Raw genomic sequence first — 16434 nt, 5'->3', positions numbered from 1 at the left:
GGAAATCCCTGGGAGAGCAGCCCTGGCGGGTGCAGAGCTGCCTGCCCGGCCCTGCTGGCCCCGCAGGCTGTGCCCCTGGGGGCGCCTACCGTCACGGTTGGTGTCCATCTGCCGGAAGATCTTCTCGGTCCTCTTCTCCGGGGTTGACTCATCTTCTGGCATCTTCATCACGGAAGAAACCATCTTGTAGATTGCCTGTGTGATAGACAGTAGCAAAAAGCTGGTGAGAAGCACATTATCATCTTGATGCAAGGGTACAATGATCCTCTCGTGACAGAACCAGGCAGAAATGTCCTCGGAGCACCAGCAAGACCTGCTCTTTGACGCTGGAGGGTGTTGGGTGGCAACAGTAGGTGCAGCTTCCCTCTTCAGTGGCACACGTGTTTGTGGAATACTGTGTTTCTTTATTTAGTCATGGGCAAACACCATGCGGGTTTTCACTAGGGTGTGGACATCTTTCCTTATTAAAACAGCCTTTGGACAAATTTATCACCTGTACAGCATGTTGGGCAATGGCAGCTCCAGAGCCTGGAGGAACAGACATACCACCAAGGTCTTGTCCCATGCTGTGATGAATCTCTATGCTTTGGGCACACAGCTTCATCCTCACCACACCTGTCTCCCCACCCTGCCTTTGCTTCTCCCCCATCTCCATTCTCTCCCTCCCTGTCTATGCATCCTGTCTATGGGGAGAGCAGTGACTCCTTGCATTTTCAGCATCTCACAGATAACAAAGACTGGACCATCAGGGAGGTGGCCTTTTCACTGGGGGTTGATGTGCGTGCACAGCTCAAAATCCCTTCCACAATTTTCTCCACAGAGACCAGATGTTCTGGTCCTACAGAGCACCACTACCATCCACAGCTATTCTCTGCACAGACAAATGCATTAGCCACCTTTGGTACCAGCTGCCCCTGAAAGAGGGGTAAGGTTAATTTTAAAACAAGGATGAGGATCTGTCTCTGCACTGGTTATCCAGACCTTGCTGGCAAACATAAGCATGCAGCACCAGAAACACCAGGGCTTTGTGTCAGGTGTCTCTGCAGTGCCACACCTCGGAGCAGCAGCACTCAGAGGGCTGCAGGGTGGTGGCCATGTGGAGGGGCAGCACATCCCAGCCCAAGGCAGCATTGCCCTGGTCCAACTGGCCCCTTGTGCTGCCCTCACTGTAACTCACTGGCTGTCACCTGGCTGCTTTAGAGATTTGTTCTTCCTTTCCTCCTGTTTTGGGAGGGGGGTCCTTTGTGCAAGCCAAGATTTCTCATTGGGTTACCCCTCTCCCCTCTTTCCCTTCATGAAGTCAGTCTGCCTAGCAGCTCAGATCATCTGGCTCAGGATCCCCAAGGACTGGCTCCAGGAATGCAACAGCACAGATGGAGGATGCCACCAAGCAGCACAGACATTTTACACTCAGACTGGGGAGCAGCCCCTTCCTTGGCCATCCTGCTGGCTTCTCCTCTGCCAACAGCTCACCCTTGACATCTCCCAGGAGAATTAGTGTTCCAGAGTACTGGGCAGAGCCTCAGGAGAGGCGGGGATGCTGTCCACACCACCATGACATTCATACCAGGAGCACAGAAGAAAGGATGAACATGCAAGCATGTAAACACAGGGATGAGGGAACTGACGGAAGGAAGAAATGGAGAGGGTGGACAGTAAGAATTTAGACCTTGCTCATCCTCATCAGCATGCAAGGCTTGCAAGGGTCAGAGCAGAGATGAGGCTTATAAATCTGCCAGTGTTTAAGCATTTGAAGCTGTCTGGCTTTTGTCTGGGGTAGGAAGAGAGGTGGAGGGGTCACTCCCTCTCTCTGGGTGAGAGGACAGCAAAGCAGAGAATCTGCATTGAAAGTGTGGGAGGAATGCCCCAGACTGGGAGTGAGGGCATGTTTACCCTGATCAAAGTAACCATAGTAAGAATATGCAGATTTTTAGGACAAAAAAAGCACTTCAGGATGACTTCATCCTACAGGGTCCTTTTCACAGAGGCGTGTGAAGGGAATAACAGATGAGATATTCTAGGAAAGCCAGATGGGAATAACATAGTGAGCGTTCTTTTCATGCTGAAAATGGTTACTCTGGACAAATTCTTATGTCCTTACTCAGAAGTTCATTGGGAAGTTTTCCCAAAGTAAAAGCCAGCTAAAGCTGATTAAGAACCTTGAGACTTGCCCCATATTAATTCAGTGCAGCTACACAAAACTCTTTATTGTATGTTTGAAAGAGCAAGCTCTGAAGGGAATTTGGTTTCATGCAACAATTACATAGAGCTGGGCTGTGCTAACCCTGGCCTAGGACCTGGCCCTGACAGGCTGCAGGGGCTCCACTCCACATGGAGTGCAACTCTTGGCCTCCCAGAACCTGGGCTGAAAACCACCAGTGGCATTCTGCACTGGAAGCTGATGCCTGCCAGCACTCTCCTGAGTCAGGGCAGCTTCAGTAAGTGAAGTTCTGTCAGGAGAGCTCCTTACAGCTCCCCGGCACCCTGAATGCCACCAGGAATTGTGCCTCCAGAGCCCTGGGCATGTCACCTGAGCAAGCACAGGCTCCAGCTTCATCTGCTGCCCTACTGATCTCCTTTGATTTTCCAGCTCCACGTGGATGAACAGCAGTGGGTGATTTCAGGGCAGTCTCACTCCTTTGCCCATTCACACAGGTTTTGCTCCTCGTTGCTGGCTCCCACTGCTGCACTTGGGCCAGAAGCTTTGGTGAGCTGCATTTTCCTGGTACACTTGGCAAACTGGCAAAAAGCTCATTTTGGTGATGGCAGCAGCAATGACAGCACACATTTTCAGTTGATCCTTTTTACTCTTTTGAAATAAATTCTAATGGCCAGAAGTCTCATGAAGTGAATGACTTGTCTGAAAAAAATTGTTTTCCTCTCAATGTCATCGAGAATTTTGACACTGCCTTTACAGAGCCATATCAGCTTCTGCTCCTTCCCATACCAGATTTTGTTTCTTCCTGGCTTGTAAATAAGCTATCCCAGCACGTGAAACGTGTGTGCCCTGTTTTTATTAAACTGAAAGTGTTATTCTTGTCTCTGCTCAGTATTCTTAACATGCCTTTTGAGTCCATATAGTGCAAAAATGTATCCTTAGAGCGAGGTTTCCATCTCCCATTTGAACTCTTATTTTAAGAGACTAGCCAAATATGTCCTGCTTCAGCAAGGGGAACAAATCTTGTAACTGGTTTGCAGCTATTTTTGAGTGGACTGGGCTATTTAGATTATAGGTAAACATATGGGAGACATGAAAAGCTTGAGACATGAATCTGAGAGAATCTGTGACAAGGTCTGTCAAGTGGGCAGGCTATGAAGCCTCTTCCCACAGCAGTCTGCAGATGTGCTGTGCCTGGTGAGTGTAGCAGTGTCCTGTGGACCTTCTTTTTTGAGGCTCTACAACTGTCAGCACACCACTGAAGTCCTTCATCTTCCAAACTGTGCAGTTGGCTCCATGTGGATCTCTAAGCAGGGATTTTTGGAGCCTGGCCTGGGGATGCTCATGGACAGGCATGGGGAGTGCCCTGGGCTGGCTGAGGGCATGATGGGGTACAGAGCTTAAAGGAATGCAGGTGCTTTGCCATCTAGCAAGGAAACCAGGCCTGAGAAAGCTGTCATGGACCACTCGCCTTCCTCTCCTTGGCAGCTGGCCAGTCACAGGGGCTCCTGTGGGACATCCTAACCAGCAGCTCTGCTGTGCCAGAGCTGCTGCTGCCACTGCTACCTCAACCTCCTTAATGCAGTGCAGGAGTGCAGTGCCTGCAGGGCTGTCAGATTAGGCCAGAACAATGGAAAGATAATGCAAGGAAGCATCAGCACAACAGTGAAAATCACTGCAGAAAGAGGGATTTCAAAGCACAAAAAAGCAGACTGAAAAAGAAGGAAACTGCCTTGTCCCTATGCTATTTAAAATACAGTAATCCCACAGTAACAGGGACAGTATTTTTCTGTTAAACTAAGACTTTTAGACTAAAGGTGTTTCTTTCAGCATTCATTTTGATGTATTGTCTCAGGAAAAATCCCAATGAAAACATAATCCCATTCTATCAATTTCAAAATGTATGCTAGATAAGGGACTTGCAATGGGTTCCTTTGAGACATAGAGATATGTCAGAGTTCTGATTTTTACACTCAGAAAAACTGTGATGGCTGAGGGCCCCCAGGAAGCCATTTGATACAGAATCTTGTCATTCCATATGAAAAAAATTAAAATCTTTCATAAATTAAAGTGATAGTTGTTTGCTGGCTTTTTGTATCTAATCATTCTACATCAAAGGAACTTCTCAACAAAGCTAGAAAATATGCTCATCTACTTCAGTTTCAGATATCAGCTGAACATGCTTCCAGAGACTACACAACAAATCCCATCCCACTGGGAGGAACTCCTGGTGACCAGTGCAATACAGGGAGACCAATGCATTCAGGAAAAATCAAAAAAAAGAAGAGAACAGGGTGAGATCTACAGGCACACTGCCTTATTGCTCCATCACAGAAAGGGTTTGTGGTTTAAAAATTGCTGATAGTCCATGGCACAGAAATAGCCGCTTTTCAGGCTGTTCATTTCCATAATTGCTTTTCGTGTGGTCCCCAAAGTTGCGTCCCTCAAAATGAGGTGAGATTATGAGCATCACGCAGTTGAGTTTCACATTCAGTCTGAAGGGAGAGAGAGCCAAACATCCCAAGAAGGGCAGAGGGACTGCTGGAGTGCCAGGCTGGGGGCTGTGCCCAGCCCAAGTGCTGCTTGGCACTGGGTGCACACATTGACAGGATGATGCTCTACACTGACCCCAAAGCTGCAATTCTGTTTGGTGATGGCACTATGGCTGTAAAGGACAATGCTGTGATTTGGTACTGACATAAATACGAAGAGGAGGCAGAGCATTTCAGCCTCTAGACTTGCTGGCAAGCAGATCTGGCAAAAGCTTCCAGCTTTGCTGGTCCTTGTTTGGCCCACTACAGAAAATCCAGCCACTGATATTTTCATTTCATTTGACATGGACAAATTTGTGGCCAAGTTCTGCCTGTTTGTAGCTCCCTTGCCCAGGGGTTTGTGCTGCCTGTGAGCACAGTGCCTTCCTGGGCTCCTGGACAGCAGTGAGGGGTCCTGAGCCCCGGGGGTGTCTCCTCCTCCAGAGGAGTGGGCGGTCACCCAGCTCTGGTTCCTGTGTTTCCCATGTACTACGTTAGCTCTTTTGGGAATCTTTTTGTTTTTTCATGAGGAGAAATACAGCCAGAAAAACAATAATTGACAGTCTGTTTACCCTGCCTGGGGGAGAGGAAGATTTGTAAGGACCAGAGGATCTTCCAATGCAAATATTCCATGGGGTTTGTCACGGCGCAGACAGGGAGGTCCTGCTCCTCAACTCAGACATGGGAGCACAAAACAGACCAAGTGAAAGACAACAAACTCTAGATTTGCAGCTGAGCTCTGGACCTGTCTTGCTGAAGCAGTGCAAGTGCTGCTATTGGCCACTGTTTGAAGGATTTGAGAAGGGCTCTGGTAGAAAGACAGGAGCACCACCCGTCAGGCTCTCTCCCTACATGCAGCTGGCCATCACAGACTGTAATTTGTGTGCATTACTTCCCTTGGTTTTCAGTGCAAATACAAGTCTGAATAATACAGTACATTGTTAGCACTTCAAAATTTCCAGGGAAAGGAAAGGATCTTGATAACAGGCGCTTTTTTTTTTTAACAGTGCTGCATTATACAGATTCAAGCTGTGTAAATACACTGCCATATAAAAAATGTTTGAAATCTTTCAGTAGATTGATGTGCCTCAAGGGCAAAAACATGTTGGAGAAAGCAACGTGGGACTCTTACCAACACCACAAGCAAACACAACCAAAGAAGCTGTGTATGGAATCATCATCTACTCAGATAAGGTTTATCTATACTGTCAACTTAGAATGAAGACAGCTAGTATGATTCTAATAAAGCAGACCTCACTGGAATTAGGCAGACAAAACATCTTTATAGTATGTGACCTGAGCTGCTTCTTCATAATAACATGATTTCAAAGTAGATTTGCTTCTTATTGTGGAGGGAGCCTGCGTTCCTTACAAGTACACTGCTTGGTTGCTCCAGTATACCTACTTGGTTCAACTGCAATTAATCATAATTAATTGACAGGGTTAGAGAATCACATTTATTAGTAGGTTAGTTACTGTGCTCGAGCCCAACAGAGCTCCCAGGGAGGAAATATCCATGCAGCCTGTTGCTCAGGAAGAACTTGCAGTGGATATTAAGCTGTAGTTAGAATTGTCACACAATCTTTGCCAAATGAAATAGCATTTTATATCCAAGCAGTTATAGAAGACCGTAAACCAGCATTGTCAGTTTTTCATTCCGTGTAACATTGCTTCACAATCTGCTCTCAGGGAGGGAGCAGCACATACCTGCACGATTTCCAGCATCTCTGCCTTGCTGATGTAGCCATTCCCATCCAGGTCGTACATGCTGAATGCCCACTTCAGCTTTTGCTCCAGTTTTCCTCTCGACGTGACGCTCAGGGCTATGATGAATTCTCTGAAATCTATTGTTCCGTCTCCGTTGGCGTCGAAAGTGCGGAATACGTGCTCTGCAAACTTAGAAGCGTCCCCGTAAGGAAAAAAGTTTCCATATATTTTTTTAAACTCCTCCATAGATAAATGTCCACTTGGACAGTCTCTCAAGAAGCCTTTGTACCACTCCTGGATTTCATGTTCTGTAAAGTCTGTACTTTCTAGCAAATCCTGCATGACTTCAGGGCGTAGTTTGCTGTTTTGCTTTCCCATATTGGAGTTAAAGTATTACCTGCAAAGCAAAAACAAACACATATGAATTTATTATTAATTATTGATACTGATTAGCTTGGAGGCTGTAGAAGAACAGTATGCTGTATATTGAGCTTTCTGATGATAGTTCACTCTTGGGTATCAACCAAAACCTTGGACAATGTCCAGAACTACGGGTATACTCTGGAAAAATTAATAAACGTAATCTACATCTTGATTAAACTGTCTTTTGACAGTCTGGAGAACAGTAATTACACAGAATTCACTGCCATCCTATTTTGCCCTTGAAATCCTGAGGCAAGCAATGGCTGTGGCAAGGTACAGCTAACAGCAGCTGTGTGCTGCAGCACACCCTCCATCCCAGTCATCCTGAGGACCTGCCCTAATGAGACACAATTTTTGTATCTCTGGTGGAAGCCAGACTGGTACTAAGGTCTGTGTTCCCTTGGTCTTGTTCCAAAATGGGATCAAGGTGCAACTGCAGGGTATGCTGAAACCAGTAGCTCCAAAGCCGTTCTACATATATCTTTATAACCAGAAAGCAATGCAGAAACTGTTTGGCACAGATAAATTCCCATTTTATTTCAAAATTAAGATAAAATCTGAAGAGATTTTATCAACAGTGGATTCCCCCACTCAAACTATTACTGTGTTTTGTACCCAGGCAATGAAATTGAAAATTCATTTCCCTTAAATTAACCATTAAGAAGTATTATTGGATACAGTCTCTGTTAAATCACCTTAATTATATTCATTTGAGGCAAGTTGGTACATATCACATTGTGCAGCACATTTACTAATGATGGATGCCTTTGGGTTTTAAGTTTTGGAGCCTGAGTGTGTTGGCTCCAAAAGGCAACATCAGTTTTACTGGAAGCTTAACATCATGCTGATTTGTGGGAAGCCCTTCTCTACTGACAGAGACCTGCCTGAGAATTTGCCACGCAAATGACAGTCACAACTAAGATATGATGTATGGATAACTAAAGTAGAATTGCAAAATAATTTATACATGATTCACACTGTTGTCAGAATGGAGTCTCTGGCCCAGAGATGGGTTTAATAATGATGACTGGAATGGCTAATGAGCATTTAATAAAATGTCCTTTCTTAACCATTACTTTAAAAGACAAAGAATAATACAATATTGATGCATCACAGAAGCAGCTACTGAGAAATGTGCCACCATTTGAAGCTAATCTACTGTCTCTTCTGTTTGACACTGTGAAGAAACTGAGGTTCCCCTAGGCTGATGCTACTTTTTTTCTTGTGTCCTTTTCTCCCCAAGGACTTTGAATTCCCCAAGGCAGCTAGAGGATTGATTCCTTAATTTCCTGTGTTCTTGGACCAGAATGACCAAAAAGCTGTACTTCTCAAGTGGAAAACTACAGCATCCATCCTAGATCCATCTGTGCCTCCAGGATTCACTGATGGCTGTCTGGTAGCATACAGTTGTTGCCTTTTTCCCAACCTGGGAATGAAACTCAACATAATTTTAGTAAGGAGGTAATATAAGAGCGGATATTTATTTGAAGGCCTTCAGGGGCAGTTATGGAAACATGTCCACAAAAGTCTACCCCCTCTAGGGGTGAATACATTTTAGGGGTTTTAGGAAATTACCATAATTGATAAAAAGCATCAGTTAGGAGGACATGCAAGTGGTGATGCAGTTTTCCTTCAGGTGAAGCCCTTTCTTTGAAGTTTTCTCCTCAGCACTCTCAGCTTTGGTTCCCAGGAATAACCAAGACAGCATTGGGGCCTTGTGCCCCAGGGACTTGGAGTTCTGGAATTTTGTCTTTTTGCCTAGGGAAAAGCCATGGAAAAGTACTGGGAAAACTAGTCACTAATACAATAGGTGACAGAGTTACAAATATATGTGTGAAGAATACAGAGAACATATAAGAGAAAAAAGGCAAAAAACAAATGGAATCATAGTTTGGTAGCTACATGTCCTGTTTAAACACATTGCCTACATGGTTCATGGAGAACAGGCTTCCCTGTTCACAGGCAGGAGGATGGGAAGGGTGAAGAATCCTGCCCCATGGGGGTCTATCCATCTCCTGACAATTTCAGGGGCTTGGTTGACTACATTGACCAAACAATATATTTTCCTCCAAAGTGTCTCCAAAACACTTGAAAAGTGGAAGATGCCATCTCAAAGGTAATTTTTTCTACTGCCTTTTGTCTTTTCATCCTGATCAAAACATGCTGTACAGTTTTTAAGTTATCCAAGCTCTTCATGCCGTGAAAATAGCAAAAAAGTCCTTGTTTCATAGGCCCAATCCAACAGCTGCCAAGGCAGCTGAACGTTGTGTTGCCTTCCATGGGTGTTGGATGGGGCCCATAATAAACAACCTGGGAATTAGCTGAGGGAATGGATTACATTAGAGCAGCCAGAGGGCTTTATGTCAGGCAAAACAACATGATCCGGGTCTTCCAGTGGGATGGAAGAGCAACTGGAAGTGGCCAGGGTCAGTTTATAGTGGCACCAGTTTAACGCAAACCCCCCCAGTAACATCCCCAGCATAGACAGCAGCTCCTCTCCATGCCAGGGGCAGCACACTTTGCAGACCAGAGAGCAGGGAGGGAAGATTGCTGACTAAGGTGCAAGCCAGCTGTGGTGGGAATGAGCTAGAATTAGCCATATAACCCCTCCTGCTTTTTAATAATGCAAACATTTGAAAATGGAAAACTCAGCTTGCACATTTCTAGTTGCGAGTCTTCTGAAAAATGAAATTCTGGGGTAAGATGAAGGCAGGGTCCTTCAAGAGGTGGTCAATAAGACTCTATTTCACTCTAAAAATGAATGCCCTTATAGCTGCACAGTGTTGTAGGTGCAATATATTTTCACCAAATATTAAAACCCACAGAAGAGTAGAATGCAGTGCCCTGCAGAGCATCACAACCAGAAAAAACTGTGCTCCCCAGGCAGAAAGGGAGAGCTAACCATATGTGACTTGCTGTACAAGGCTGAAATCCACAGCTGTTGTGATGCCAGGTGACGCAGTCAAAACTAGTAGCATTATTCCTCAGTCCACTTGTGATGAATTTTTATCATGTTCTTTGCCTTCCAGACTGTTCCTTTTTAATAGGTGGTGTTCTAGGAACCACCACAATGGGATTTATTATGCCTATTCTATCTATCAACAACAAAACGCTTTTGCAGTCCTAGTACAGAAAATCATTGAAGACATTTGAAGATCCTTACAATTACTTCATAGATTGCTGTCTGACTCTTCAAGATAGATTAGATTGTGGACAGAGTGCAGTAAGCTAAGAGGATGTCTGCTAACAATGACAGCAATACATGCACAGAACAAAATGAAATTGAAACTGATTGACATCTTCTCACACTTTATCATTCCTGTAGATCTTTCAAATTTCTAATAACTGATTAAAAGTTCTAAATACAGCAAGTAAATAGTGAACAGTGATCACAATGGCAAAGTAAAATATTGACAATACTGAGAAATGAATGTTGTAGGAGTACAAAAAGAAAGAAAAATTCAGTGTTTAGTTAATATGTTTAATTGCATTTCTGCAATTTCTTCCTCTGATACAATGGTGTTAGATATTATATATATTAATGACTTGCTACGTAGAACATACCAAAATACCAAGGTCTTAATTCTTAAGGCAATATTTTTTGGTAAAAGAATGTGATGTGTTTATGGCTTGAAAGGCTGGTATAATTTCAGCCAACAACTACAGAATACCAGGAAGTAAAGCATCCCTGCTGTGTGGCTGCTATGGAAGGAATCCCTGCTCACTGGTTATGGGAGGAAAGGTCACAGGAGATGCTCCTGAAAGGAAATACTGCAGGTTCCTCTATTCAGGTCCATGTGAGGAGATTTTAAGGTGAAGATGACAGAGTTGTTTGACAGACAGCACAAGCCAAGAGTGACCCTGCACTGATGGCTTTCCTGCAGTGCAGCAGAGCTGGTGTGTGCAGGTTCAGCCTCCTCTGCACACAGGGAGCTCTGACTGGGCACCAGGGCAGTGAACACCTCTGCTACCACGTGTCTCTTTGTCAGCAGCTTGCTGCTGCTCACACACACTTGTTACCTCAATCTGAAACCTCAGAGTAAGGCAAACACTGCCTGCTTAAGCAACAACCTTGCAGGAGCTGGAAAGATGCAGCATGCAGCCAACCCACTGCAACGAGTGCAGTGCGATGCAAAAATGCAATGCAAACATCTAAACATATTTCCTCAAAAACAAAAAGGTTTTATTTTTCCTCTTGAAGGTTTGCTTAAGAAGACAACAAGTCTTCTTAATTTTCATTTAGGCTTAAATCTGAGGGGAAGTCCCCTGCTGGGAAAAAGTATTATGAGAAGGGGGTATTTGTGCAGGGAAGCCTTGTTTTAAAAATGGAAGTTTTAGGCTATTGGGTACTTCAGAGCTAACAGGGCACAAAGCACCTCAAAGGTCTAAAGAACCACTTTGAAAACAAGTCCTGCCTGATCTGTTTCTGGTGGGAACAGCAAGGTGAGTCACACCACAGGCTTGGCTACAGACACTTATTCTGTAAAATTGAAAGCAGAAAACTTTTCAGAAAGAAGCAATGAAAGTTCCATTTTGTGATTTTTGTCTTCAGAAACTTCTGTTTCTTGGTTTCTAACACACAGTTTGACCTGTTTCCAAGAAATAATCCACTTATGGGTGCAATGCTGTCTTTAATATATTTCTAACACATAATTTGAGAATTTTCCTGAGACAAGAAATCGTGGGACTTCAATCTCTGCCAAGCAGCTGCACAAGCTCCTGATGGCTGTTGGAATGAACTAAAGGCTGAAAAGGACAACAGCATCACCCTGAGCCAGCTCTGCTACCTGACAATGGTGAGAAAGCAATGCTCCAGCATGAGTCAGTCCGCTGTGGCAATGGCACTCTGAGGCACGAGTGTGATTCTCCACTCACCATACCTGCTGTGCTTTTTCCTCCGGTCAGATCATTACTGAAAACTTGGATGTGTGACAAGTGGACTCATATACACCATCTATCTCTTTAGTTGTCTGCACATCTGGAAATGGCAGGGATCTCGCCTTCCTTCATGTTCTACCCACCAGCAGTCTTCTCCTGTCACTGCACACCAGCCTCCACAGCACAGCAGACAGGGCTCTGGCAAGATAAATTCCTCTGCCATCCCTTTCTGGCACCCCTACCAGTTCTTTCTCTGCTGCCACTGTGCAACTCAGCTCTGTCACAGGCTCAGAGGAGGGGTGCTGCTCTGTCCTGGTTGACCAAACCTTGCAGTACAGCATCCCTGCAATAAGTGCAGGGATATCAAGGGGAGACTGAGGTGCATCTCAGAGCATGAGACATTGTCTGGGGATGCATCCCCAGAGCTTTCTGGCCAAAATTTTGCCCTATTATTAAACTTCACTGCATTAGAACGACTCTCTTCCTTCCCCTCTGCCAGGTGCTCTCATTGCTTGGTAAAGCTTCAGATAATACCAAGTACCAGTTCACCACAATGCATCAATGTCTGCAAACTCTGTTGTTGTTTGTACACATACAGTGTACACATGCTTCCAAATGCAGCACTGGTTCATCTATGTCCATGCCCTTACAGAAAGGGGGAAGTTATGTGCATTTACAAAAGTCAAGGCTTGGTGAACACAATCTGATGGAAAAGCTAAGTTTCTTTCATAAGGTCAGTTATTCCTTTGGGCTGTAATACTGCTAACTGCTGTACAAGCCACGTAATGAGACGGTTCAGAGCAAGAGCTATCCTAAATGGTACATTCCCTCCCCATCTGTGAGTGCTGCTTCCCTGTGGCTGGAACACCAGTGTGGCCATGGCCTCATCATGCAAACCCAACAGTAAATGTGGGCAAGGCACTGTCTTGTGATCTTGGGGCTCTGCAGTGAGGCTTGAGCAAGGCAGGGATGCACTCATTGATCTCTGGTGTGCTCCAGCCCAGGAGAACTCTGTGAGCAGTCCCTGAGCTCCCCATTCACAGCCTCAGAGCCACCACTCTCCACTGTCCCACTGGAAATCCCAGTGCAGGATCCCGCTGGTGGGACACTGTGCATCGTGACAGCAGCAGCAGCAGCTGTGCTGGGAAGAACAACTCCTCTGGTTTCAGTCATCTGCTGTCACGTGTAAGCACTACCTGGTCAAGAGATTTCTATTTCCATCCTACAGAAAGGAACCCCTCAGGCTCTTGGAAGCAGCCACTTTGCTTCCTTCTGGCCATTTCTAGTTTGTTTTCACACGTTCATTTGAGTAACCAGTGTGGAGATGCTTGCCAAGAAAGGCTTTTGCTTAATTTTTTTTAATGGCATCTTGGAACATATTTTTGAAAGAAAACCAAATTTATTAAAAACCACACAGGGACTTAACAAAAAAATAAATAAATACATGCAGAAAAAAAATTTGAGCCTTGCCACCCTCCATTTATCTCTTTCTATTGGCAAAGAGCAAAAACTGAATGAAATTAATGAGCAAGATTAAAAAAAAAAGTCTGACACTCTCTTACAATTTTCAGAAGAAACAGCAGTAAACAGATTTGCAGTGGAGTAAAACAAGTACAAATACATCTGGCTAAAACTATAGCTGACATCAAAGAAGAGGAATGAAGACTGATGAAGAAATTAAGAGGAAAAAAACCAAGGCAGAGGTGTGGATAGGATCATCATTCAGTATTTATGCTTTATTTATCAATAGAAGGAAGAGTGGTCATGTGCTACCCAGTTGCCCACTAGTACTTCCAAACATGTTCATCACAGTATTCACTCATCTTTTTGTATTAGGATCTTAGTTCGATTTCAGGATCCTGACATTTTCACTGCTCTAAGTTCCTGTTTTGTTCAGTGCCACCTTCCTGTTTCTTTAGCCCCTTATTGGGAATCCTTCCCTTACCAAAGGTGCCCCTAACTTCTCCTTTGACTCTATTTGTTCTTTCCTGACAGAATTTGTTCTTTCCTGACACCCCAGGAGAAACTCAAGACAAGAAATAAAAGCAAATCCTTTATAGCTCTGTGTCTGGGTTGAGGCAGGAATCCAAGCAGGAGCAGCTGCACGGAGTTCCCACGTTTCAGACTTGGAGGTGCTCATGGGTGACATCAAAAGCCCAGGCTCTTCTCCCTTCAGACTTGCTCTGGCAGAGAAATGCTACAGCTGCTGCACTTTGTCTCCTGTTTCTCTTTATCATAATTCCTTTGTGCATTTTTGCAGTGAGGGCTGGTGGGAGGGTGGCTATAGGAAGGGGATGCAGTGTCCCCTCAATAAATGCTGGGGTCTTCAGCACCACTGGGTTAACTAAACACCAAACACCAGCCTAGTGCTTGTCATGGTGCTCTCAGCAATGCTCCAGTCTTGGCTGGAGGTGTTTAGACACCAATGCACAGTGCCTCAGTCTCAAGCAGTGAAAGGGCTGATTGCACATCCCTCACTCTGCATCACCTTCAGCATCCCTGGGGCTTCCAGAAAAGGTCTCTGTTTCCAAAGCATTTCCTGAAAGGGGGAGTGTGTGGCACAAGAAGGATGACTAGGCACATGAGCATTTCCAATATTGGGAGCTGGGGAAAAGAGCATATTATGTGCATTTGTACAGCATGTCACACTGCACAGTGATTCCACTCTCATTCATGGCTGATCACTCTTTACACCTTAAAGCCCTGCATTTAGGACTCAGAGCTTGTTTCTGAAGCTGCTCCTGGCTGAAATTTGGTGTACATCTATCCACCAAAGAGGAGTGTCTGTAATGGGCTACCTCTACCCGTATTAGATTTTGATTGATGGGGCAGTCAGGTCTGTCATTATCCTTTTGGAGTCAGGTTCTTGCTGCTGCTGCATCAGCAGCCTGGCTATCACACAGGGGGATGAAGCTCTCTCACTTCATACAAAATCTCTGCTGCTTGGACAGAGCACACCCAGGGATCTGTAGGAAAATTGTCTGCTCAGCTACCATCAGGCAGTGAAGACACATGGAAAAGGGGCTGCTGGAGATACAAATAAAGCAATCCATGTTCCCAGATCCTACAGTGACCCTCCAAAGTGTAAGAGGGTGTAAATGTGGGCTCCTCTGAGCACACACTGAGGCATCCAGCACTTCAGCCTTTCTCAGTGTCCTGGCTTTGTCTGGAGTCCCTTTGGGAAGTGCTGCCATCACTCTATGAGCAGGGCAAAAAATGATGCAGTAAGTGTGGACAGTCATTCCCCAGGGCCAGCAAAGGCTTCACCCATCCAGAAAGGCTCGATAGTAACCTTTTCTTCCTTAATGAGAAATGAGCAAAAAAAAAAAAAAAAAAAAAAAAAAGAAACCACACAAAAGAGGAAGAACTCATACAGATTTGTTTACCCCTTCTCTTACACTCAGAAAAGATCTCGCTACTATTTAATTTCATTTCTTCCTAATTCTTTTAGAACTCACAGCAATAAAAATCATGCCAATAAATATTCACATGCTTTTTTGGTTCATAATCATTCATTTGTGAAGCTGAGAAACAACACTTTACCATATGGTGTATAAGAAAAAACCACAACATTGTTTTAACCCTGGGTAGAACGATCTAAGGTCTTTAAAATAACTACCCTTTGTCTTGGCAGACTTCAGATGACTCGTTTGGGAATTAGATATATATATTTATGTATTTGATTTCTTAAAACTCTAAGGAAATAGTATTTTTGTAAAAGTATGTTTGCCTTTGCCTAATTTTGTATGGCAAAGGGCAAGAGAGACTTTGCTAACAGCGCATTAGAACATCCACCCTCAGGAGGCTGCCCTTCCAGATTTTACTGCATTCAGCTGTTTCACTAAGCACAGGACATCTGCAGTATTTATAAACATGAGTGTTAAGCCGACAGCAGGGGAGTTGGCAAAATCTCTCACCTGTTCCATCTGGAGGTGACTTTATCTATCAACATTCTTTCAGAACACCATACATCAAGATCCAAATGACGGAAATTTTCTGCAGTTACTGTATTTCCTGTTAAGCAACTTGTGAGCCTAAAGTCTCTTTGGTTAACAAGAACCTTTCTGGGCCACATTTCCTAAAATGCTCAAGGTCACATTTTTCCAAGTTCCCAGTACCCACAATTCAACTTGGGCTTCTCAAACAAAACACACCTTCCCTTTGGGCACCTGTGCAATGGGTAGCTTCTCAAAAAGCATCTGTATCCAGTAAACTAGACCTGTCAGAAAGCAGCACCACTGATTTTGGTACCTGCTGGGGCCTGAGTGCTTTAGAAAAGCCACCCTTCCTACACACCTGCGTCACTCTGTCTGTCCTTATCCTGGTGCTCACATGTCCAGCCACGTCAAACCCACTGCACTCTCCTTTCTTCCACAGGGCTTCTCTCTGTGCAGGGCACTCACCAGCAGTAACATGATCTTCCCCAGTGCACCTGAGCACACCAGTCACCAAACTCAGCCAGCAGCTCCTTCATCAGGTGTCTAATCTGTCCTACATCTTGTTTGGTCCCTTTATGTAATCTTATATGCAATACCTCGGTGGAGGGTAGTGGAAACTAAAGCAGAAAGCTACTGTTGCACAAAGTAAGAGGAGAAGCTGATGTGAATTCATTGATTTTTTTTTATCTTTGTAAATAAATAGCATGTGACTCCCAAAGACTGACATTTGTGCTTACACTCCCCTTAAAAAAATTGTTACCAGATGGTCTCCTATCCCACAGCAGAGACTTGGTGTTGA

The 16434-nt window shown here is 44.6% G+C and overlaps 1 protein-coding gene across 1 annotated transcript in view; it reads right to left on the bottom strand.

Moving 5' to 3' along the window:
* NCALD (neurocalcin delta) overlaps positions 1–16434 on the bottom strand; it is a 58386-nt gene that overhangs the window by 10228 nt on the left and 31724 nt on the right. The window contains exons 2-3 of the mRNA XM_063171578.1: positions 6397–6793; positions 90–195 (exon numbers count right to left, since the gene is read on the bottom strand). Of these exons, the coding sequence (XP_063027648.1) occupies positions 90–195; positions 6397–6774 (484 nt within the window). The 5' untranslated portion in view covers positions 6775–6793. The remainder of the gene's footprint in view (positions 1–89; positions 196–6396; positions 6794–16434) is intronic.

Source organism: Melospiza melodia, chromosome 1, assembly GCF_035770615.1.
Source record: "Melospiza melodia melodia isolate bMelMel2 chromosome 1, bMelMel2.pri, whole genome shotgun sequence".
NCBI lineage: Eukaryota > Metazoa > Chordata > Aves > Passeriformes > Passerellidae > Melospiza > Melospiza melodia.
The sequence above is the reverse complement of the archived record's forward strand: the minus strand, read 5'-3'. Positions and strand labels throughout refer to the sequence as shown.